Raw genomic sequence first — 25,341 nt, forward strand, 5'->3', positions numbered from 1 at the left:
CAAAGCTCCTGCTGGGCAGGGAGGTCCCTCTGCACACACGCACCGATGGGGGGCCCCGATGGCACCATGCATTTCTTCTCCGCCTTCACAGCAGGAGGAGCTGTCTGCAGCTTGGCGGTGGCCTGGTCGATGATCCACTGCACTGTGCCCTCATCCAGCCGGGGGAACGGCTTCTGGTGCAGGCGCAAGTGACAGCCCTCCGTGGGCTTCTGTACCTTGTGCATGGTCACTGCGGGGTACGGGTTCTCCTGGAACACCAAACACAGCCTCTGGTCAGGTCTGTGGACACCACGGGTCCTGTTGCAGGGCAGGAGCCCCAGGAGATGCCCCCATCCTTCCGCAACCTCCAGCGCTCCCCCAGCTGGTATCTACAGTCCCTGGACACCCCCCAGGCCTGAGGGCAGGTGCCCGGGCAGTGATGTTGGAAAGGAGCCTCAAGGACAGGTCACTTTGATCCTGAACACAGCAGGGAGCTAAGTACTGTTCAGAAGCTCCATCAGGAGATGGCTAAAGGCCCCACAGGTGCTGCTCTGCTTTCAGAAGACCTTTACTGGCCAGCCCTGGATCAGACAACAAGGAAATGGCTGCTCCAGAGCAAAGGCATGGAGTGCTGGATGCCCATGTAATCCAAAAGTGAGGAATCCTGCTCCTGGGAGTAGCTCACACCAGGCCAGACACTGCTGGGTACATCACAGAACAACAGAATGTGTGGGGTTGGAAGGGACCTTAAAGCTCCTCCAGTCCCAACCTCCTGCCATGGGCAGGGACACCTTCCTCTAGAGCAGCTCTGTCCAACCTGGCCTTGAGCACTGCCAGGGATGGGGCAGCCACAGCTTCTCTGGGCACCCTGTGCCAGCGCCTCAGCACCCTCACAGGGAACAGCTCTCTTATCTCCAGCCTGAACTTCCCCTGTTTCAGTTTGAACCCATCACCCCTTGTTCTATCACTACAGTCCCTAATGAACAGTCCCTCCCCAGCATCCCTGTAGGCCCCCTTCAGATACTGGAAGGCTGCTATGAGGTCTCCACGCAGCCTTCTCTTCTCCAGGCTGCACAGCCCCAATGTTCTCAGCCTGTCTTTGTGTGGGAGATGCTCAAGCCCCTGATCATCCTCGTGGTCTCCTCATGACAGGTCCCTCCCTCCACAGCATCACACACTGTGAGCATCACTTCCAGCAAGACCTTATGGAGGAAGCACAGAGCAATGGGGCTCAGGCCTGAGCAGCTCCCCCTGCACTGGGACCTCCAGGACTCACGTTCTTGTAAAGCTTCTCTGCCAGCTCCTTGATGTGCCTCAGGATCTTCTGCTTGTTCCCCTCCTCTGCACGCATGCGCTTCACTTCGTAAGCCACGAGCTGGGGGAGGAGGACACAGGTGAGAGGAGCAGCTCCCGCAGGATCCGGACACCATTCCCACATCCCAGTGCAATGCTGCAGCCGGAGCACCACGGCACATGCCCAGCTCAGGCCACTGGGACAGGGAGAGCAGAGCAAGCCCAGGCAGGGCAGGCAGGAGGCAGCTCCCGAGCTGCCCCTCTCACCTCATCAAACAGGTCGATGGAGCGGTATGGAGCTCCTCGCTCCGTGACGAAGCCGGCGAAGGCCATTCCCTCCAGCACCTTGGTGAGGAAGTCATCCTCCGTCAGCCCCCTCTGCCCAAGGAATGCTGCCTGCAACAGGGGAGAGCACTGTCAGCAGCGTGTCTGAGCAATGGGTGCCCATCCCACATCATCCCCAGCATGGCTCTGAAGGAGCCTCTGGCCGGCACCACTAAGGGAGAAGTACCAGGTCTGCTGTGTCTGTTGAATGCTACTTGGACCCTTGGCAGCTGAATGGGGGACCTCATCCCACCCCAGAACCACCCACTACAGCTCACCACATGCCTTCAAGCCACACGGAGGGCTCCAGAACATTTGCCCTCCTCACCTCTATGGAGCAGCCCCTTGCCATGGGATGGAGCTGAGAGGTGCAGGACTTGGTGCCAGAGCCAGAGCACTGCACCACGGTGGGTGCCGAGTCCTGTGGTCCTGAACCCGCAGTGGGCAGCACAGATGTTGCAGTGAGCAAAGCAGCTAAATGAGAACTACAGAATCCCAGACTGGTTTGGATTGGAAGGGACCTTACAACTCCAGCTCCAACCCCTGCCATGGGCAGGGACCCCTTCCACTGGAGCAGCTGCTCCAAGCCCCTGTGTCCAACCTGGCCTTGAGCACTGCCAGGGATGGGGCAGCCACAGCTTCTCTGGGCACCCTGTGCCAGCGCCTCAGCACCCTCCCAGGGAACAGCTTCTGCCGCAGAGCTCAGCTCAGTCTCCCCTCTCTTGGGCAGGTTCAAGCCATTCCCCTTGGCCTGTCCCTACAGGCCCTTGTCCCAAGCCCCTCTCCAGCTTTCCTGCAGCCCCTTTAGGCACTGGAGCTGCTCTCAGGTCTCCCCTTCAGGAGCCTTCTCTTGTCCAGGCTGCCCCAGCCCAGCTCTCTCAGCCTGGCTCCAGAGCAGAGCTGCTCCAGCCCTCGCAGCAGCTCCATGGACTCCTCTGGACCCACTCCAACAGCTCCAGGTCCCTCTGGTGCTGCTGCCCCAGAGCTGGATCAGGGCTGCAGGGGGGGTCTCACAGAGCACAGCAGAGAACACAACCCCCTCCCTGACCTGCCTGTTATGACCTGGAAGTTCATCATTATCTTTCACTCACTTTATGGCATTTTATGACAGGCATTTTCAGTTTATTGCAGGTTTATGATTTCATGGAACCAGTGAATCTTTGCTGGGCACCTGCTGGGAAAAGTACAGCTCACAGCCCTTATGAATGTGCTGGCAGGGACCAGGAGATGTTTTGAAGCTATTTCCTGCTCTCCCTGCCCTGCCAGCCCTTCTGGTAGAGCTGCCACAAGAGAAGCAATAGGGAAGGCAGCTCCTTCCTCCTTCCTCTCCCCAGATGTAGGGAAAATCCTCAGCCAGGACATGAGGGACACATTCCAGGAGGCTGTAATGCATCAATATGCTGGCAGCAGTGCACTGACCACACATGGGTATAAACCAGGAAGCGCCACCTGATCCTCAAGACCTTGGGATGGCCAAGGACAAACAAGGGATGCAGGTGGAGCTGGGAGTGATGCAGAGGTCACTGTGCAAACACAGCACTGTTTCTAGATAGAGCTGTATTTGTGCAAAACTCCTCCCCAATGTACCTGGAAAGGTGTTATTCCAGAGGACAGTTTGGAACAATAATTCTGTGGACAGGTTGGATGGGGCTTGGAGCAAGCTGCTCTAGTGAAAGGTGTCCGTGCCCATGGCAGGGGTTTGGGACTGGATGAGCTTTAAGGTCCCTTCCAACACAAACCATTCCATAATTCCATGGTTCTATGGTAGGAGACCACAGAGGAGATGGAGCTGAATTACGCCCAAACCAGGCTCCCTGATGGGCTCCAAAGGATTCCTCCCTTTCCCATCCCAATGCTCCCAGCTCAGCCCGGATCCAGTTGCAACACCCAGAGTGCCAGTGCTCACCTTATGGAACCTGATGACGGGCTCGGGATGGATGCGGATGATGTGCAGGCACCAGCGGTAGCCCTGCAGCAGCTGTGCAAACAGGCGGAGGAAGACAGCACGGATCTCCTTGTCCTGTGAACAGGGAAGGACAGCATGGTCACAGCGCGGTCACAGCACAGTCACAGTGCGGTCACAGCGTGGTCAGGCTGAGGGTGCACATGATCCAGCTCATAGGGGTGGGAGTTTACAGCAGCACAGAGGTGAAGGGATCAAACCTCGTGTTAGGGTCAGTGTCTGCTGAGCAGGGCAGGAAGCTCAGCAGATTACAGGGAAAAATGGACCCAGCAGGACGGGTTCACTGCTCTTTTGACTCCCTATGGAGCCAGGCTGAGAGAGCTGGGCTGGGGCAGCCTGGACAAGAGAAGGCTCCTGAAGGGGAGACCCCAGAGCAGCTCCAGTGCCTAAAGGGGCTGCAGGAAAGCTGGAGAGGGGCTTGGGACAAGGGCCTGTAGGGACAGGCCAAGGGGAATGGCTTGAACCTGCCCAAGAGAGGGGAGACTGAGCTGAGCTCTTAGGCAGAAGCTGTTCCCTGGGAGGGTGCTGAGGCGCTGGCACAGGGTGCCCAGAGAAGCTGTGGCTGCCCCATCCCTGGCAGTGCTCAAGGCCAGGTTGGACACAGGGGCTTGGAGCAGCTGCTCCAGTGGAAGGGGTCCCTGCCTGTGGCAGGGGTTGGAGCTGGATCAGCTTTAAAGGTCCCGTCAACACAAACCAGTCTGGTATCCCATGATTGTGTCCTCTTCCCAGCCCCCCTGACACTGTACAGAGAGCCCAGGGTTTGCTGAAACACCCAAATATTCAGTGTCTGTCTCCAGTAAACCCAGCAGCTACTGAAATGGCACCACTAGTTCCAGGCTCAGAGCTGTGGCCTCAGTGCCCTGCAGTCCTGTGCTCTCTTTGCCTCTTAACCTCAACAGCACTGAGATGGAGCAGGCTGAACTGCCTGCCCACTCCATGCCCAGAAACGAGGTGTCCCTCAGGAATGACAGCCCTGCCAGCTCCACTCACCTGCATTTTGAGAGAAGAGACAGAAATTGTTGAAGGGGGGAATGCAAGATCTGCCACCTCCAGCTCCGGGTCCAGGACCTGCACAGACAAGGCACAAACCACCCTCAGGGACCTTTACCTTCACAGCTGGAAAAAGCAAAGCAGCATTGGGGAGACCTTCTAAGAGTCTTCTAGTACATAAAGCGTCCTACAGGAAAGCTGGAGAGGGGCTTTGGACAAGGGCCTGTAGGGACAGGCCAAGGGGAATGGCTTGAACCTGCCCAAGAGAGGGGAGACTGAGATGAGCTCTTAGGCAGAAGCTCTTCCCAGTGAGTCTAGTGAAAGGTGTCCCTGCCTGTGCAGGGGTTAGAGCTGGATGAGCTTTAAGATCCCTTCCACCCAAACCAGTCTGGGATTCTGTGATTCCTCAGGGACCCAAGAGCACTCACAGGACAGGTCTGTGGGTGTGGAAATGACCAGGGCTGGAAGCAGCAGACAGCAGCACCACTGGTGCTCTGCTTTTGGGGGCAGTGGGAAGGGGGCACCTCTCCAGCTCTGGGATGATCCCTGTGGAGGGCTGGGGCTGGAGCTGAGCAGCAGGAGCTGCGGATGCAGCACGTGTGTGGTGCAGCTGCCCTGGGCACGCTCCGATGGCCACAGGGCTCTGGGAACACAGCAGCAGCAGGAAAGCTCCAGGGCTGCAGCTGCTTCCTCCCATCCATGGGCTGGGAGCCAGCACCCCATTCCCAGAAACCTTTGGCAGCAGAACCTTCCTCCGGCACTGCCACGCAGCAGAGGCTGTCAGCACGGGGACAGGTCTGCTGTGAGATGCTCACTGGGACCCCGAGGTGCGGAATTATGCTGTCAAAGGAGTTCCTGCTGCTCCATTCCCAGCTCCTCCTGGAAATACGTGTCATTCCCAAGGTCTGGCACCCTGCCGATGGGACAAAGGGACACACTCACCATGGAAAGGGCTTCCCGGGTCTGCTGGAGCAGAGGCTCAGGGAGCAGGGAGATGTGCACACACTCGGGGACATTCACTGTCCCACCATCCAGGTCCGCAATGACAACATCCAGCTGGAAGAGGCAGGACAAGGCATGAGACAAGGCCAGGCTTCACTGCACCCTCCGCACCACCTCCAGTGGGCTATGGAGAGCTGGGGGGGGAGCCCCATTGAGGAGGAGGGCTTGGGAATGCTGTGTGTCCCCTCTCCATCTCCTGTGGGCACTCTAAGCCTTCAGTAGTTATGTTCTTTATCCACTGCCACCAAACCCAAGCGTTTGCCACCACACACCCTAGAGATCACCACCTCCTGGGGTAGTGACGGGGAGGAGAACCTGGCCGGGGAGGGGACACAGCTCTGCTCAGCAGGCACCAGACTGTGGCTCGGTGCCTGTTATCAGCCCCTGCCCTGCTCCATCACAGCAGCCCTGGGATGGGGGTGCTCCGGAGGCTGCACAGAAGCTGCTCCCGTTGGGACTGGCCCCGGTACATTTTGGTTTCACTCAGCTCCTGCAGCCTCAAGTGCCAGCACAGCCTCTTGGAGCAGCGCTCAGCTCCCAAAGCAATTCCCTGGCTGATCCCAAGCTTGGCACAGCCCAGCTGGAGCACAGCCCGGGATCAGCAAGGCAGGCCTGAGCAAGCTCAGCCTAAGGACAGTGCCTGCTGCCAGCTGAGAGCTGGAGCTCGACCCCTGCTCCTCCCTCCCAATCCCGATCCTGGTGCAAGGAACGGGGGTCCTGGCGTCTCACCAGCTCCTGTGTCTCTGACTGGAAGATGGAGTGCACTCCGATAATGAAGGGTGTTGGTGTGCTCAGCACCTCCAGGAGCTGCGCGGGCAGGATGGGCACGTACGTGAAGCTGCAACCAAAGGAGAGCATCACTGCAGGCAGTGAAACCCTGCTCTGAACCCATCCTCAGCATTGCTAAGCCCCCCTCTGGAGGTGGGGGTGACCGCAGGCCTTCCCCCAGCACGCTCAGCCATGGAACCCCAGACTGGTTTGTGTTAGAAGGGACCTTAAGGCTCATCCAGTTCCAACCTCCTGCCACGGGCAGGGACCCCTTCCACTGGAGCAGCTGCTCCAAGCCCCTGTGTCCAACCTGGCCTTGAGCACTGCCAGGGATGGGGCAGCCACAGCTTCTCTGGGCACCCTGTGCCAGCGCCTCAGCACCCTCACAGGGAACAGCTTCTGCCTCAGAGCTCAGCTCAGTCTCCCCTCTCTTGGGCAGGTTCAAGCCATTCCCCTTGGCCTGTCCCTGAGCACCTCCAGAGCAGAGCTGCTCCAGCTCTCGCAGCAGCTCCGTGGCCTTAATGATGGGTAAATAACTGTGTTTTGGGCCCTGCTGGCAAAGGGGCAAGGAGGTGAGTGCCCACAGGTCCTGGCTGTGCTGACATCTCCTTTCCTGACACCTCTGGTGTGCAGAGCAGTGTAATTCCAGTGTCCACAGCACTGAAGAGGTGTGAACCCTCCACCCCTTCCTCCCTATGGCAAGCTGGAGCTCTGTTAGTGGAAGCAGGGACCAGAGCATCACCAGCAGCGTCTGTAGCTCCAGGACCTGCTGCCACGTGCTTTCCCAGGCTGTGGCAATCGCTGACAGAGAGAAGCAGCCCACCAGGCTCTTGAACTGGTCCAGCAGTGTGTTATCACCCCATGGAGCTTACCTCCCCAGAATCCATCCCATTCCCCTTCTCTGAGCTGCATTACAGAGCACGGAGCCCCAGTGCATCACTTCCACTGGCACCCATCCATCCCAGCCCTGGGCATGACACTGGGAAACTTCCAGAAAGCCTGGTGCAACCTCTGCCCACCCTAGATGGGGCCAGGCACATAACAGGGCTCTTGTTAAGGTGGTGGCAGTGGTGGCCAAGCCACTGTGGTGGCTCCTGTGGACACTGGCACCCCACTCACTAGGCCATGGACTGGCCACTACCGGGGCTGTCTGCACGTCCCCCAGGTAGGACAGCTGAGATAGATGGGCCATTGTGCTGCAGCTCCTGCTGTGCTGTATCCATGCTGGCCTGCAGTACCCCCACCTGCAGAAAGGCTGATTGTATCCCAAAGAAAGCTTCCTTTGGGAGTTCCACTGCTCTGCTGGAAACCTTTCCCTTGGTTGGACTGAGATTATAACTCCAGGGCCAGAGAATGACCATGGTCAGCGTCTATGAGCTTTCAGGAACCTTGTGAGGCTGTAGAACATGTTCTGCCTGAAGGGCTCAGAGAGCTGGGCTGGGGCAGCCTGGACAAGAGAAGGCCCCTGAAGGGGAGACCCCAGAGCAGCTCCAGTGCCTAAAGGGGCTGCAGGAAAGCTGGAGAGGGGCTTGGGACAAGGGCCTGTAGGGACAGGCCAAGGGGAATGGCTTGAACCTGCCCAAGAGAGGGGAGACTGAGCTGAGCTCTTAGGCAGAAGCTGTTCCCTGTGAGGGTGCTGAGGCGCTGGCACAGGGTGCCCAGAGAAGCTGTGGCTGCCCCATCCCTGGCAGGGCTCAAGGCCAGGTTGGACACAGGGGCTTGGAGCAGCTGTTCCAGTGGAAGGGGTCCCTGCCTGTGGCAGGGGCTGGAAATGGATGAGCTTTAAGGTCCCTTCCAACACAAACCTGCCTGGGATTCATCCCATGATGCTGTGACTATGGCCTGGCAGCAGCTCTTGGTGGCTGTGGAGGGCTGAGGGCTCGGGGTGCTCTGGGTGCCCTCACCTGTACTTGAGGGGGAACATGAGTGCGAGCAGAGCCCGGCAGGCGTCCGTCAGCCGCTGGTAACTGCTGGACAGAAACAGGATCTTGTGCTCGGTCAGCGCAGCGCAGAACAGGTACAGCACATTGGTGATGCCTGGCAGAAAGCAGAGGAGAGCTCAGAAATGAGGGTCACCTCCTGCACCCACCAGAGAGCAATGACCCCACACGGATCCCACCCCTCATCTCCACCTCTGCAGCATAGAGGAGCTCAGCATCACCCAAAGAGCCACTTCTGGGATGTGCTTCCAATGAAAGCCCCTGTCCTGGGAGAGAGGTGTCTTCCTGAGGTGCTGGTGTCATCAATCACAGGCATAAGGCCAATGGCAGCACACTCTGGGCACCCCTTTTTGCCACCCAGCCCAGTTCCCATGGGATCTGGGCACACATCTTTATGTGGAGCATTCTGTGCAGTTCTGGTGTCCTCAACATAAAAAGGACATGGAACTGCTGGAACAAGTCCAGAGGAGGCCACGAGGATGATCAGGGACTGGAGCAGCTCCTGTATGGAGACAGGCTGAGAAAGTTGGGGCTGTTCAGCCTGGAGAAGAGAAGGCTGCGTGGAGACCTCAGAGCAGCTTCCAGTACCTGAAGGGGGCTACAAGGATGCTTGAGAGGGGCTCTTCATCAGGGACTGCAGTGATAGGACAAGGGGTGATGGGTTCAAACTGAAACAGGGGAAGTTCAGGTTGAAGATAAGAAAGTTCCTCCCTGTGAGGGTGCTGAGGCGCTGGCACAGGGTGCCCAGAGAAGCTGTGGCTGCCCCATCCCTGGCAGTGTTCAAGGCCAGGTTGGACACAGGGGCTTGGAGCAGCTGCTCCAGTGGAAGGGGTCCCTGCCCATGGCAGGGGTTGAGGCTGGATGAGCTTTAAGGTCCCTTCCCACCAAAACCATTCCATTGTTCCATGATCCAGTCCCTGCCCTGCTGGGGAAGGGGAGAAAAAGCAGGATCAATAGGGCTCCACCTGTGGCTGGAGGAGCCCAGTGTGACACACGGAGCTGGGCAGCAGGGCGGCATCTCCAGCCAGGCTGATGCAGGCAGCTCTGTCCCAGCCTGGGCAATAGGGCACCCAGTGGAAGGGGCCCTACAGGCACTGGTGCAGGGGTGCGGGGTGTGCTGGTGTGGGGGCTCCGGGGTACATGAGTCTCACCGAGCTGGCGGAAGAGCAGTGCCACGCTGCAGCTGCTGACAGGGAGCGAGTCACTGATGGGTGTCTGGATCACCTGCCGGTCCCCAGCGCCCAGCGAGATGGTTCTCTGCAAGGGAGCACACGCACGTCACCGGGCACAGCCACGCTCCGAGGGCAGAGCCACAGCCTGAGTGCCCCCCAGAGCAGGGCTGACACCACTGCGCCCTCAGCACCATCCTGACGGGGTGCAGCATGTCCCACCACAGCACCATGGCTGCTGCAGGAAGAGGGAGGAGAGCCCCACAACACCACACGCTGTGTTTGACTGGGGACATGGGCTACAGGGGGGAATGGGAGCTCCCGAAACAGCCGGCACTCCTGGACAGCACGAGCAACACTGTGATGGCAGCAAGCCCTGGAACTGCACAGTGACAGCACATGAGGACCTTCAGTAGATCTTGGAGCAACCTGCTCCCAGGGAACGTGTCCCTGCTTGTGGCAGGGGAATGGAAGTGGGTGAGCTTCAAGGTCCCTTCCCACACACACCACTCTGGGATTCCATGAGAAGCAGATGGGAAGAGCTCACCTGTGCCATGGCCACCAGTGCTGCCTGGCAAGGGAGCAGCACTGGCCTCTCCAACCAGCCAGGGTGCTGATGGCTCCTGGGCTGGGGACGGACACCGGACACACTGGACACACTGGACACACTCTCACTGCTTCTCCCCCAGTACAACTTTTTCCCCAGTGGCACAGGGAAGCCTTCATGTGCCCCAGGCTGCAGCTCACTGCCCTCTCCTCCTCTTTCTACATCTCTCCAGGGAGGACACGCCTGCAAGAGCAGCTTTCACCACACAACCCACTGCGACAGCCACGGATCTGCTTTCCACATCCCTGGCAGTGTCCAAGGCCAGGCTGGACAGGGCTCGGAGCAAGCTGCTCCAGTGGAAGGTGTCCCTGCCTGTGGAACTGGATCTTTAAGGTCCTTCAACCCAAACACCTCAATGACTCCATGATTCCGAAGCTGCAGCCCTGGAAGAGCTGATCAAACACCCCTGACCTCATCCTCCAGAGCAGCTGAGGGTGTCTACACCACCCCAGCTCACAGGGTGGCTGCTGCAGAGCAGGACTGAACCGCCCAGAGCCCACTCACAGCAGTGCTGCACCAGTGCAACACACACAGACACATACACCAGAGGCACTAGCAGTGCCCAGGCCTCCAGCTCTGCCCCAGCCACAGAGTGGGTCACCCTCACAGACAGTTAGAGAGGTTGTTAAGCAGGAGACAGACCCCAGGAAGGAAAAGGTGTGCGTACCGCTGCTTCGTCCTCCGCGTCAGGCTGGGACAGAGACAGAGATGGCACAGTCAGTTAGAGACAGCACAGGAGATGGGAGGAAGGGAGGACACAGGCAGGGCTGACAGCAAGCTGGGAATGATCCCGGAGTGAGGAGAGGCACAAACACACACATGGAGCCAAAGCAACAGGGACCACAGAGGGATGGAGCACTGGGATGAAGCAGGAGAACAGGAAAGTGCCCCACGAGCTTGTTCCCACAGCACAGAGACCTGCAGGAACTGGTGGTGGCAGTAACTGTGCCAAGGAATGCCACACAGCGAGGCACAGCAGCTCCAGTGCTGCTGCTGGTGCACTGGGAGGAACCAGACAGAGTCAGACGGAGCTGGGCAGATCCCGCAGGAACGCCACAGTGCAGAGCCTATGGTGCCTGGCACACAGCCTGCGACAGGCAGCACCCTGCTCCTTCTGCAGAGGCACCCATCCTCTCCTGAGACACCTGCACCAGGGTCCAGCTCCAGGCAGCAGCACAAGAGGGACATGGAGCTGTTGGAGCGAGTGCACAGGAGGCCATGGAGCTGCTGCGAGGGCTGGAGCAGCTCTGCTCTGGAGCCAGGCTGAGAGAGCTGGGCTGGGGCAGCCTGGACAAGAGAAGGCTCCTGAAGGGGAGACCCCAGAGCAGCTCCAGTGCCTAAAGGGGCTACAAGGACGCTGGAGAGGGGCTCTTCATCAGGGACTGTAGTGACAGAACAAGGGGTGATGGGGTCAAACTGAAACAGGGCAAGTTCAGGTTGGATCTCAGGCAGAAGCTGTTCCCTGTGAGGGTGCTGAGGCGCTGGCACAGGGTGCCCAGAGAAGCTGTGGCTGCCCCATCCCTGGCAGTGCTCAAGGCCAGGTTGGACACAGGGGCTTGGAGCAGCTGCTCCAGTGGAAGGGGTCCCTGCCTGTGGCAGGGGTTGGAGCTTTAAGGTCCCTTCCAACCCAAACCAGGCTGTGGTTCATTAAGCACCAGGACCACTGGTGTTCTCCCAGTTGCTCTGGATGATTAGAGGGACCTCCAAGCCTGTGCCAGGCAGTTACAGCAGCTCAAGGGGCATCAACCCTGCCCAGCAGAAAGCACCAACCCAAGAAGCCTTCACAGATACCAGGGTCCAAGAGAGCAGCTTCTCCCCAGGGTCACGGGCTGCAGCAAGGGAAGAAAGCTCTGTCTGTGGGCCCCAGGGAGCTGAGGTGCTGCCCCAGCCCTGTGAAGGCTCCTCCATGGGGTAGGGGGGAATTTAATGGTGGTTTTTTGCTGGGGGAAGTGGAGCTCAGCTGGAAGTGAAGCCACCACAGCAAACAACACGTCTATGGCTACGTCTGAGGTGCTGGCATGGCACAAGAGCCGCAGGGCATTAGGCTGCTGCTTCCAAACACCTCCTGCCAGAGGGCCCAGCTGGGCTCTCTCCATTCCTGCCACCTCCATCCTCCTCCTCACCCATCTGCTGAGCAAGGCTGAGCCCATCTGGCCCTGCCCCAGCAGGAGGGGGACACATGGCTTGGAGGGGACAACAGGAGGTTGTCTGTGATGGCCTCACCTCTGGGCACAAGCAAAGCTGCTGCTTCCCAAGCCCTGTCCATCAGAGCTGCTGCCTGCACAGGCACAGGCCAGTGGGTTAAGGAGAGAGCCCCAAGCTGCTCATTTGGCCAATGCTGGCCTTGCTTGGCCCGTCCCCCTGCTCTCACAGATGGCCCGTGACCACTTGGCTCTGAAGCAGCTCTCCAGGCACTCAGATGGGGCTGAGTGGAGCAGCAGGACCTCCCCGGTGCAGGAATGAGCATGGACCATGGCAACTGCGTGCACAGACCCATCAGTGACTATGCAAGTGGAGAGAGCAAGGAGCCAGGGCCAAGCTGCCCAGCCATGGCAAGCTAAAAGGCAGCAAAGCAGCAGGATCTCAGCTGCTGGAGGAGCTGAGCTCGGAACCACAGAGCTCTGTTGTTTCTGCTCTCAAGAGCTTGGGAAAGCATCAGCCAAGCACTTCAGCAGCTCCTGGTTGCCAGCACACGTCAGCCTCGCTCAGCTCCCCCAGCACAGCACCAGATAGAGCTGAGGAATCCCTCTGCCTCTCCCAGAGCTGCTCAGGGGGCAGAGGCATGAAGAGCATGAGGAAGGGGCTGAGCACCCACCTGAGCTCCACCAGTGATGGGGATGGTGCAGGTCAGCAGGTTCCCAATGACATTCTCCAGGGACACGCTCAGTCCGTCCACATAGATGGTGTAGATCAAGCCCAGGCTGTTCTGCAGAGGGAAGCACAGCACACTTGAGCAGCACAGCACCACGGAGCATGGATCCCAGCGGGGGGAGACCTCAGGGATCATCTGCTCCAACTCTTCCAGGCAAAGCATCATCTAAACCAGATGTTTGAATACCCTATCCAGCACAATATTAACAGTGTCCAGTGCTGGGGAGTCACCACTTCCCCAGGGAGATAATTCCAATGGCTGGTGGTCCTCAGTGGGAACATTTTTTGTCATATCTATCTAGTCAGAACTGGGACATGGGACTCCTGGTACAATGGGAGTCTCCATCTTCTTTGTAGCCACCCTCAAGTAGTGCGACATGGAGATAAGGTCTCCCCGGAGCCATCTTTTATCCAGGCTGAACATTCCCAATTTTCAGCCTTTCCTCATAGGCTGCCCAGCCCTCTGGTCTTCAAACCTCAACTGGAAGCAGTTCTTCCCTGTGAGGGTGCTGAGGCACTGGCACAGGGTGCCCAGAGAAGCTGTGGCTGCCCCATCCCTGGCAGTGCTCAAGGCCAGGTTGGACACAGGGGCTTGGAGCAGCTGCTCCAGTGGAAGGGGTCCCTGCCTGTGGCAGGGGTTGGAACTGGAGGAGCTTTAAGGTCCATCCCAACACAAACCATTCCATGGCTCTATGACCCCCTGGACAACCTGCTCCAGCCAACCCTGCTCAAGCAGGAGTTGGACCAGGGACCTCCAGAGGTGCCTCCAGCCTCGGCTGTGTGTGTTTTCAGGGCTGTGAGTCTGCAGAGCTCAGGTTTTGTGCTCTCTGCAGCAGCTGCAGCCAGAGCTGGGAGTGATTCTTTACCCCTGTCAGTAATTAATGCCCTGAGCACTGCGTGTCCCACGGGAACAGCTTGTGCTCCATTCACAGAGCTGGTGTGAACAAGATGTGCAGGAACAGGGCAGAGCCCAGCGCTGGGATCCCACAGCGGGAGGGGAGAGCAGGCCTGGAGCACACTGCCCTCCTCTGAGCCACCATCAGTCCTGGGTGGGCTCCTCCTCTGCAGCATGAGGAGGGCTCAGTGTGAGGGCTCTGGGGAGGTGACCACCCCCTGTCCAGCCATGGAGCTGACACAACACAGAGCCCAGCCTGCACCCATTCTCACACCCCTTCCCCAAGCACAGAAAGCAGCAGGGCTGGGGAACATTCCCATGGAAGGAGCGATGTTCCCACAGGAATGGGCTGCCAGTTATGCTGCTTCTGCTGACAAACCAGGTCAAGGCTGCCAGCTGCCTGGTGAGGCCGAGTCCTTGGGTTGATGTTCAGGTGCGGCTGCTGGACCAGGATGCAAGGGGCAGGTTGGGAACAGGCTGCTCTCCCATAGGCACTGTGCCAGGATGCTCCATCACCTCCTGCTCCAGCAGCGACCACATGGCTCCAGGTTGCTCCCAGAGCCAGAAACCCTTCACCACCATTGTTCTCCTCTCCACACCCTTCTCCCCCTGCCCAGAGCACTTCAGACTTACCCTGAACACCTCCGCATGGTCCAGCCGTGACACCAGCACCAAGCTTTTGGGAGCAAAGAGCTGCGCAGGTTGAATGGGAGATGATGGCTCTTCCTCCTCCCCCCCATCACCATTCCTGGGGTGACTCTGAGGCTACGAGACAAGGACCCAGGTGAGGAAAAGGAGCTCTTCCCTCTCCCAGGATCTACCACCGGGGCCTGGCTTCCCCTGGCACAGGCACAGCCGAAGCCAGAGGCTGCCTTCATCCCTTCCCACCCGCAGTACCTGGGCGCTGTCGATGGGCTCCCAGAAGGTGAAGCAGGCGCAGTAGTGCCGCTCTGAGTTGATGTCTGTCAGCACAGCCACGAAGAAGGTCGGGGGGTTCCTCTCTGTGAAGAGCTGCCAACCACTGGGCTGGCAGAACTGCAAGAGAGGGCAGGGGCTGTGTCAGGAAGAGGTCAAACAATAGGATCCTGCCCCTCTGCTCTGCTCTGCCAGACCCCACTTGCAGCACTGTGTGCAGTGCTCGTGTCCCCATCATAAGGACGTGGAGCTGTTGGAGCAAGGCCAGAGGAGAGCACGAGGATGATCAGGGGCTGGAGCACCTCCCATATGAAGACAGGCTGAGAAGATTGGGGCTGTTCATCCTGGAGAAGAGAAGGCTGTGTGGAGACCTCAGAGCAGCCTTCCAGTATCTGAAGGGGGCTATAGGGATGCTGGTGAGGGACTCTTCATTAGGGACTGTAGTGACAGGACAAGGGGTAACGGGTTGAAACTTAAACAGCAGAGGTTTAGACTTGATATAAGGAAGAAATTCTTTACTGTGAGGGTGGTGAGGCACTGGAATGGGTTGCCCAGGGAGGCTGTGAATGCTCCATCCCTGGCAGTGTCCAAGGCCAGGTTGGATGAAGCCTTGGGTGCCATGGTTTAGTGTGAGGTGTCCCTGCCCATGGCAGGGGGGTTGGAACTGGATGATCTTAAGGTCCTTTCCAACCCTAACTATTCTATGATTCTATGAAACAGGGGAAGCTCAGGTTAGATATAAGGCAGAAGCTGTTCCCTGTGAGGGTGCTGAGGCGCTGGCACAGGGTGCCCAGAGAAGCTGTGGCTGCCCCATCCCTGGCAGTGCTCAAGGCCAGGTTGGACACAGGGGCTTGGAGCAGCTGTTCCAGTGGAAGGGGTCCCTGCCTGTGGCAGGGGTTGGAGCTGGAGGAGCTTTAAGCTCCCTTCCCACCAAAACCATTCCATTGTTCCATGCCCCACTGGCCGAGATGAGCACCCCCCACACCTGCAGCCTTCATAAAGCCTCAGGAGCTCCCAGCACAGGGCTGGGATGGGCTGGGCTCTGCTCTGCCCTTGCAGCCATGGAGGTGCTGGTGGTCACACCCAGACGCTGGAATAGCACCAGGAATGATGGAGGGTGACCCCCATGCAGCCAGGGCTGTGTCCCAGCCCCATGTCTGCTCCAAGAGGTGGCACCGCTCCCTTGGGAGCAGCAGCTGGAGAACACCTGCACCAGCTCCACAGTTCAAGCAGCTCCAGACACAGCTCTGTGGCACTTTCCACACACCAGGGCTGGGGGGGGGGGCTAATTCCAGCATCAGCCCAGGACTCCTTGGGGGGGTTCAAGGTCTCAAGGGGTTTTCCTCTGTTTCCTCAGCATTTGGCTGCTGAGGACTGTGGAAAATTCCCATCACTGGAGGAGTCGCCAAGAGTGGGACAGCCCCAGGACAGAGCTGCTCCTTCTGATGGATGTGTCCTCAGGACATGGAGACCTGGGCAGCACTGAGGACGGGAATAAGGTGGTGATGAGGCTAGAAAGGGCTGACAGGAGCTGAAGGCATCACTGCAGAACCTGAACCATTGTGAATCACGGAACCTCACACTGATGAGGGTTGGAAGGGACCTTAAAGCTCCTCCAGCTCCAACCCCTGCCACAAGCAGGGACCCCTTCCACTGGAGCAGCTGCTCCAAGCCCCTGTGTCCAACCTGGCCTTGAGCACTGCCAGGGATGGGGCAGCCACAGCTTCTCTGGGCACCCTGTGCCAGCGCCTCACGAAATCCCCCCAGTTTTAGCAGGATTCCCTGTCCCCATCCTGCTCACCCGCTCAGCACCACCCCTGGGGGCTGTCAACACCCCATGGCCTGGCTCCTGCTCTCCCAGTGATCCAGCACCCGCCCTGGGCTCAGGGCTGCCAGTGGAGGGGAGGACACTGCACGGGGACACGGTCACATCCTGTGTCTGTCTCCAGAGCAACTTCCACCCGTTGCAATGGGACAGCTCTGGTTGGAGCTGCTGTCAGAGCGACGCCAGGGCAAGAGCTCTGGGGTCAAGCTCCCTCCATGCACCAGAGAACCTTCACCCCACACAGCGCTGGCTGCACCACAAGGATGTGGTTATGGTACCAAACACCACAGTGGGCTCCATCCGGCTCTGGGGAGCTGCTCTGTCGCATCCCTACATCCCGCTCCCCCAACCACCTTCCAATGCTGCGGAAGCCTCAGAGCCCTCCAGGCTCCCAACAGGACCGGGCTCCAATTGTTTAAATTCCAGGGATGTTTTGGCTGGACAGTCTGACCCTTGGGGTGGGGGGAGCAGCTTTCCTCTTGCTTGGGACGGTTCCCAAGTGCCCTGCAGACAGCCGGGAAACACAGCCCAGAACATGAATACAGAGTCTGCCTCGGGACAGAACAGTACAGAAAGTCCAAGACTGTGATGGAATTCTGGCAACAGGATGAGGAGATAACAAGGGTGATGATCCCCGTGGCTGCAGCGGGAACTGCCAGAGCCAAGAGCCCAGGACAGGGCAGAGGAATGAGGATGAGGATCGGAGCCACGCTCTCACGGCTGATCCCAAAGGCACCACTCACGTGGAAGTTCTCCAGCACCAGCACAAAGATGGAGATGACCACCAAGTCTGGATGGGGGGGCAGCCAAAACTGGCTCCCAAGGGCAAGGGCATTCCCTCAGTGAGGCCCAGGAGAAGCACAGGGAGCTGGAGTGGAAAGCCGGCAGGTCACCCTTCACCACACCATGGAATCATGGAACCCCAGGGTTGGGTTGGGTTGGAAGGGACCAAAGAGCTCATCCAGTGCCACCAGCCCAAAGAGGAGATCAGCTTGCAAGGCAAAGCACTTGGGAGAGGCTTAACTGTGGCAGAATTATGCTATCTGTGATGAGGCTGTTCATACTGGTACTGCATCCATTCAGCTCCTCTAGGATGCTCTGGATGTTCAGGATGTTCCAGCATCCCAGCCAGCTGATCCCAGAGCAGGATGGGGAGCACAGCAGCCAGGACAGAGCCAGCCCCAGGCAGGGCATACAGCATCCTCTGCATGGCTCAGCACACTGGATCTGTGGCTTTCCAGAGCTGGAGCTGTGTCATGGGGCAGGAGGGACCCCAGTGTGGTGGCTGCCCTGCTCAGACCCTGCAGTGCCCATTGAGGGGGGTGCACACAGTGCCACGTGTCCCCCGCCCCACACTTCCCAGTGTCCGGATCCCGAAGGATGACACATCACCAGCTGTGATGGATGGCACTCACCAGCTCGATGCCCTGGGGAAAGGGGTTGTCCTCCCAGTCCTTCTCCGGGAAGCGCTGCAGTATCTGTCCCTGCCCATCCCTGCTGCCTGCGGAGACAAGGGCAGGGTTAGAGCGCAGGTTCCCAACAGCTTCAGTGCCTGGGAGCAGCACAGGGAGCTCCAGCACTGTGCCAGCCCCCCATGGACATGGGAAGCACAGAGTAGACCCCAGTCCCTCCACAAACCCACTGCACAGCCCCTGCCACAGGGAAAAGCAGCGATTTCCATAGATGTGGAAGCAAACAGCAAAAAACCTCATCATCTAATGGTGTGCAACAGGCAAAGCACAAGTGCAGCACATCTCTGGACAAGTTCACGTTACAGTTCCCTTCCTTGGGTCACTAACACAAGATCAGACACACAGATCACACATACAGCTCTGTGGAGAAGGACCTGGAGTGCTGGTCCATGAGAAGCTCCCCGTTACCCAGCTTCAGTGTGTGCCTGAGCCCAGAACCCCCCCGTGTGCTGGGGGCACCCCCAGAGCATGAGCAGCAGTGCAGGGAGGGGATCCTGCCCCTCTGCTGCTTGAAGGGGAGACCTGAGAGCAGCTCCAGTGCCTAAAGGGGCTGCAGGAAAGCTGGAGAGGGGCTTGGGACAAGGGCCTGTAGGGACAGGCCAAGGGGAATGGCATTAAACAATGATTTTCCCTCTACACCAGCCACGTGTAATGTGCTGCTTCAGTGGATGACGCTGGAATTGGGGACATGGAAACCCTGAGGAGCACTTTGCTCCTACCCCCGGCTGGGCACAGGTAGAGACAACACACGGAAAGGGGGATGCCCCATCCCCATATGGAACTACTGTGTGGTTACTGCAGCCACAGCATCATCCCAGGGGATGACTGTGTCTGCCCCTACAGCAATGCCACATTGGTTTGGGAGCTGGGTTTGGCTCCAGTCCTGCTGTTGGGGCCAGGTAGCAGGAGGAGCCTCCCCAGGGGATGTGCACCACAAAGCACTATTCTGAGCACCCAACCTGTCTCCACCACCCCTCACCACAGCTGCATTTAGCTGAACACGGCATCAGGAACACCACCAACAGTCTGGGGACCAGAATGGAAAGGTCAGGGGAGGAAACAGCATCAGTGTCCCGTTGACCAGATGTGCCTGTGCTCAGACACCTCCTCACACAGCCAGGTCCTGGCATCACCAGCAGCACCAGTGCTGGCTGCATCAGGTCCTGCCCCCTCTGAGCACCATCGGCCTGGCTCCCGCTGCTCCAGGCAGGATTCCCAGGCACACACGTGTCCCTCTGCTCCCCTCTTCCTTCCTGCTGCTCCTGCACTGTGGAGGGACCACAACACAGGCTGACCCGAGGCAGCGGTGATGGCCCCAGCAGCACCAGGATATATTTGGAAGCTGAGGAGATGTTATCAGGAGACAGGAAATTCTGAATAAGCCAGAAGTTAAACACTCACTGACACGACACAAGAGCTGAGTTGGGCACTGGGGCAGCGGGAATGCCGGGAACGCTCACCGGGAACAGCCGGGTCCCAGTGTCATGGACAATGGAGAGGATCCCCATCATGGCCCTCACATTGCTGTCTCTGACCTGGTGCCTTGCCCAGAGAAGCTGTGGCTGCCCCATCCCTGGCAGTGCTCAAGGCCAGGTTGGACACAGGGGCTTGGAGCAGCTGCTCCAGTGGAAGGGGTCCCTGCCTGTGGCAGGGGTTGGAACTGGAGGAGCTTTAAGGTCCCTTCAATCCAAACCATTCCATGTCCTGTGACAACTCAGCCACCACCTCACAGGGAAACAGGCCAATGAGGAACCCAAGCATGCAGCAGCTCCTCCAGCCTCATGGACCTTCTCCATGGCTCCTGCTGTGCTGTCACAGTGAGGGGAGATGCAGAAGGGAGTTTTCCTGAGGTTTGCAGGGAAAAGGTCTTGTTTGGAGCAAGCCCTTCTCCACCACTCACTCCCAGAGCCTCTGCTCATGGGTTGCTGAGAGCACGGGACCATGTTTCACCTTGGTACAACCAGTCCAGGCAGTCCCAGGGGATCAGACCTTCTGCAGGCCCAGACACGGCTCCCACACCCCCAGACCTCAAACATTCCATGGGATATGGCACAGGAAACACAGAGCTCACAGCTCCCAAAGCCAGGATGGACACAGGGGCTTGGAGCAGCTGCTCCAGTGGAAGGGGTCCCTGCCTGTGACAGGGGTTGGAGCTGGAGGAGCTTTAAGGACCCTTCAACCCAACCCATTCTATAATGCCCTGATTCTGTTCCAAGTGCTGAGCCCATGAGGAAGCACTGCTCCAGCATTCCCCCTCTCCCAGCGTCTCCCTCTGCCAGGACAGAGCAGGGCTCACTGCAAGCCCTGAGTGTTTCACCAGCTCCCCCAGTACAGGAGCTGGAAGCTCCGAGGTGTCACTGGAGGCTTCCAGGAGCTGCTGGAGGTCTCAGAGCCAGGATCCCGTCAGGAGCTGTTGTAAATCACAAACCACTGCGTGCTCCCGAGCACCGACTGTAGCTGTGGCGGTGCCTGCAGAGCAGAGCAGCACCAACCCCAGGGCACCAAGCCACGAGGCCCTGGTGCTGCTGCCAAGAGCTCTCAGTGCCGGGCTCTGCGGTGAGGCAGTGATGCAAGGAGCCCAGACCGTGCCGAGAGCCTCATCCCTGTGCCGCACACCATTCCCAGGCCAGCGAGCAGGTCAGGGCTGGAAGGAGCAGGGATCCACGTCACCCTCATGGATCACCTCCAGCCCCGCAACAGGTAGGAGCTGTTGCATCAACCAGAGCTGTGGCACAACCAAGCTGGCAGCAGGGCCTGGAGCAGTGCAGTGCCCATCAGGGCAAGGAGCTGGCTCCTGGCAGAGACACAGTGGGGCACAGGGAACATGGCATGGGGCTGGGGGGAGAACAAGGGCTCTCCAGAGACACCCCATGCATGGGAAAAGCAGGAAGGGATGGGGAGGAAGGGTTCCCAAGAAGCTGTGGCTGCCCCATCCCTGGCAGTGCTCAAGGCCAGGTTGGACACAGGGGCTTGGAGCAGCTGCTCCAGTGGAAGGGGTCCCTGCCTGTGGCAGGAGCTTTAAGGTCTTTTCAACACAAAGCTCCTGGATTCTCCCTGGGTGTGAGACCCTCACATCCAGGCTGCTGCCTTCATCCCACTGCTCTCAACGTTTCCTACAACAAGACTCATCCATCAGACTGTGCTGATGAGAAAGGCAGGACCACCACATACACTGCTGGTACCCAGAGTCAGCACTCACAGGAGTGGGATGTTGTAGCCCATGGACATCAGCTCCTCCTTCCCGGGGAGCAGGAAAAACCTTTGGGTGATTTATAACAACAGAGAGGGAGAATCAGGCAGAAACAGGGATTGAGACAGAGCCCAACCCCATCCATGAGACTCACGTCCTTCCCCGTCCCACCAACTGCAGCGCACCGGCGGGCACAGCGGCCCCGGACAACAGAGTTGTGTCTGCGGGGGGACAATGACAGCTCTGTTCCTCCTTGTGTCCCTCTGCAAGCAGCACAAAGAATGGCCTTTCTATGGAGGAGAACAAAAGGGCTGTGTGTGGGGCTGGGATGCCCCCCCCTCCCTGGTCACTGCACAGCCCATCCCTGAGCCCACCCTGGCCCAGTGTGAGCAGCAGCTCAGGGAGGGGATCCTGCCCCTCTGCTGTGCTCTGAGACCCCCCCTGCAGCCCTGATCCAGCTCTGGGGCAGCAGCACAAGAGGGACCTGGAGCTGTTGGAGTGCAGAGGAGGCCATGGAGCTGCTGCGAGGGCTGGAGCAGCTCTGCTCTGGAGCCAGGCTGAGAGAGCTGGGCTGGGGCAGCCTGGACAAGAGAAGGGGAGACCTGAGAGCAGCTCCAGTGCCTAAAGGGGCTGCAGGAAAGCTGGAGAGGGACTTGGGACAAGGGATGTAGGGACAGGCCAAGGGGAATGGCTTGAACCTGGCACAGGACATGCAGCCGGATGCTGCAGGACCAGAGCAGGACACAGACACCCTGGGATCTTACAAAGGTCTTTTCACAGAATCATGGAATGGTTTGGATTGGAAGGGACCAATCCCAACCCCTGGCCCAGGCAGGGACACCTTCCACTAGAGCAGAGATTTAAGGCAAAAGCCTCTCCTATGAGGCACAGCCGCACCCAAGCACAACTCCTGTCCTGCGTGCACGTAAGAACAGAACTTAGGGGAAGATGACCTCAGTGTGTGCTTAGTGATGGCTGGGAGATGTCTGAGGACGTGGCTGCTCTCTGTCAACACGGGACGATAGTGATCAGAGGGACACACACTTGGGATGGACCCAAGGCAGGAGTGGGTGGTGAAGGAAATCGTCTACATGTGACTCCCATCAAAACCTGACCAGCTCATAGCTGGGAAAGCTCCATCCAGCAATGGAACATCTCCCAAAGGCAGGCGAAAGCCTCCACTTCAGGATCCCTCATGCCCATCCCTGAGCAGATCCTGCAGGAATGCAGCTGCCAGCGGGACCAGCTCGTGTTTCCCAGCACAGAACCTCACTGACTCCTGGGGGCACCTCTGGATGAGCCTCTTAGGGATGAGCTGTTCACAGGAGAGCTAAAATTAACGCTCCTGGATGGAAGTGGATGGTGGTGATCCTCACCTGCTATTTTCACACCATCCCTTCCCCGGGCCCTGCTCCCAGCCCTGAGCTCTCATTACCCTCCTTAAATCTGCTCCTATTCGCTCTCAAATTAAGGCTGACAAGTGCTGGTGAGATCCCATAGTGAGATCCCATCCCTCCGGCCAGTGGGTACATGGCACCAGGCAGTAGGTGAGCAGAGCTCCTCAGCAGCACCTCACTGCAGGCAGCAGCAGGACCTGTGAGCTGCAAACCAACAGGGTTGGATGTGCTGCAGGGCAAGGGCTTGGGGCTGGAAAACACCAGGAGCCCCCATGGACCTGCAGGGATGTGGAGCTGGTTCCTCTCTCACTCCCCTGGATCCCCATGAAGAGGTCCACTTGGATCTCCCTCTAAGGCAGAAACTGCCGTGCTTCCCAAGCATGATGCTTCCAGGATGACCCTCGGCTGCCTTGCTGCATGTCCAGGGCAAACATGTGAATGGGTCAGGAGGGATCAGAGTCATGGAATGGTTTTTGTGGAAGGGGCCTTAAAGCTCCTCCAGCTCCAACCCCTGCCACAAGCAGGGACCCCTTCCACTGGAGCAGCTGCTCCAAGCCCCTGTGTCCAACCTGGCCTTGAGCACTGCCAGGGATGGGGCAGCCACAGCTTCTCTGGGCACCCTGTGCCAGCGCCTCAGCACCCTCACAGGGAACAGCTTCTGCCTAAGAGCTCAGCTCAGTCTCCCCTCTCTTGGGCAGGTTCAAGCCATTCCCCTTGGCCTGTCCCTGCAGGAATCCCCTCCTGTACCAGCTGCTCCCACTCTGGAGTGCAGCCCAGGATGGTTCCTGGGGGTCCAGCTGGTCCCGCTCAGCACCTCCCATTCAGCCTGGAAGAGCCCATGCAGGTCAGGAGCTGCAGGGAGAGGTTCACCCCTGTCTCTGCAGGCATCCCCAGAGCCGGAGCCCAGGCTGGACCAGGGCCAGGCTCTGCTGTCCTGGCACGGCCGCAGGAGCCTGTTTATCTTTAGAAACACAAGAGGAAGTCATTAAATGAAAAACTCCTCCTGCTTCCGAGAGCTGCTCCCGGGAAGCACAGCCCGGCCCGGGGGGCAGGAACTGGGGCAGGAGCAGGAGCAAGGGTACGAGCAGGGGTAGGAGCAGGGACAGGGGCAGGAGCAGGGGTAGGAGCAAGGGCAGGGATCACAGGGAGTTCACAGCTCCTGCCCTTGCCCTGCCATGGCCGTGCTGGGAACCTGCTCCCTGCCAGCGCCCAATGGCCCTTCCCAAACCCCTCCCATCATAAATACCTGGGGCCTGACACAGCATCCGAGCCACAGCCACCCAGAGCATCACAGGCACCATGCCATGGAGAGCTCCGGATGCTCCAGCCCGCACTGGGGCTGCATCCCTTTGGATCAGCCTCCAAACACCAGCCCCAAATGCCAACAGCACAGGAACTGCATCAGACTGAGTGTAAGTCACTGGAGAATCCCGTTTGCCACAAAGCAGAACAAAACTCTCTCGGGGCTGCAGAGGGAATCTCCCCACAATGGGAACTCCTCAACCCCAAGTGTCTGCAAATGTTGCTTGAGAAGGTCCCAGAGCAGCAGCAAAGCATCAAACCTCACCCAGGGACCTGCAGAGGACTCATGGTCCCCAACTGCCCCACTCCAGCACTCTCCATCCACTGTGCCCTTCCTGAGGTGACAACAGTGCTGCAAAGGATGAGACCACCCCACACAGGACACCTACACATTCACATTCACACAGCCCTGGTTCTCAGTGACCCACAGCTGTCATGGGAAGACTGCACAAATGACACTTCTATAACAGCATCCTCAGATGGGCTCAGGGGGGACCTGATGGCTCCCTCCAAGTGCCTGCCAGGAGGATGGAGCCAGGAGGGGCTGGGCTCTGCTCCCAAGGAACAAGGGATGGGACAAGAGGAAACAGCCTCAAGCTGCACCAGGGCAGGTTTAGATGGAGCTGAGGAACAATTCCTGCCCCACAGGGTGCTCAGGCATTGGAACAGGCTGCCCAGGGCAGGGCTGCAGGCACCGTCACTGCAAGTGTTCACACAGCGTGGAGACGAGGCCTCAGTGCCATGGGTTAGGGGTGGCCTTGGCAGGGCTGGGGAATGGTTGGACTGGATGAGCTTAAAGGGCTTTTCCAACCTCTTTGGTTCTATGATTCCATGACTCCGTCTCCTCCCAACTGGAGGGGGCTGGTGCCTTTACCAGACCAGGCTCAAGCCAGGAGTTAATACCACTGAGCACACCAGAGCTGGGCCAGGCTGAGGCTGAGGTACCGGACACTGGGAGCAGCTGAGGGACAGGGCAGGGCAGCTCCATGCTGCTGATGTCTGACAGACACAAACCTCATCATTTGTGTTAAGGAGATTAAAAAGGACGTGGAGCTGTTGGAGTGAGGCCAGAGGAGGCCATGGAGCTGCTGTGAGGGCTGGAGCAGCTCTGCTCTGGAGCCAGGCTCAGAGAGCTGGGCTGGGGCAGCCTGGACAAGGGAAGGCTCCTGAAGGGGAGACCCCAGAGCAGCTCCAGTGCCTACAGGGGCTGCAGGAAAGCTGGAGAGGGGCTTGGGACAAGGGCCTGTAGGGACAGGCCAAGGGGAATGGCTTGAACCTGCCCAAGAGAGGGGAGACTGAGCTGAGCTCTTAGGCAGAAGTACATAAATATGCTCAGGAAGAACATGTAACTTCAGTCCTTCACCTCCACAGTGACACTCAGTGCATGAAGCCCCATGAAGTGCCACCATATTCCATAACCTCCCAGAGGATTCCCTGAG

The 25,341-nt window shown here is 58.8% G+C and overlaps 1 protein-coding gene across 4 annotated transcripts in view; it reads right to left on the reverse strand.

The window, feature by feature from the left end:
• SBF1 (SET binding factor 1) overlaps positions 1–25,341 on the reverse strand; it is a 56,463-nt gene that overhangs the window by 18,382 nt on the left and 12,740 nt on the right. For all 4 annotated transcript variants that reach the window (XM_034062815.1, XM_034062813.1, XM_034062814.1 and 1 more), the window contains exons 2-14: positions 17,957–18,042; positions 14,699–14,836; positions 14,435–14,566; positions 12,851–12,961; positions 9,411–9,516; positions 8,224–8,356; positions 6,281–6,389; positions 5,492–5,605; positions 4,550–4,627; positions 3,503–3,616; positions 1,540–1,668; positions 1,256–1,354; positions 44–248 (exon numbers count right to left, since the gene is read on the reverse strand). In XM_034062815.1, the coding sequence (XP_033918706.1) occupies positions 44–248; positions 1,256–1,354; positions 1,540–1,668; positions 3,503–3,616; positions 4,550–4,627; positions 5,492–5,605; positions 6,281–6,389; positions 8,224–8,356; positions 9,411–9,516; positions 12,851–12,961; positions 14,435–14,566; positions 14,699–14,836; positions 17,957–18,042 (1,554 nt within the window). The remainder of the gene's footprint in view (positions 1–43; positions 249–1,255; positions 1,355–1,539; positions 1,669–3,502; positions 3,617–4,549; positions 4,628–5,491; positions 5,606–6,280; positions 6,390–8,223; positions 8,357–9,410; positions 9,517–12,850; positions 12,962–14,434; positions 14,567–14,698; positions 14,837–17,956; positions 18,043–25,341) is intronic.

Source organism: Melopsittacus undulatus, chromosome 5 (assembly GCF_012275295.1).
Source record: "Melopsittacus undulatus isolate bMelUnd1 chromosome 5, bMelUnd1.mat.Z, whole genome shotgun sequence".
In the NCBI taxonomy this organism is placed as follows: Eukaryota; Metazoa; Chordata; class Aves; order Psittaciformes; family Psittaculidae; genus Melopsittacus; species Melopsittacus undulatus.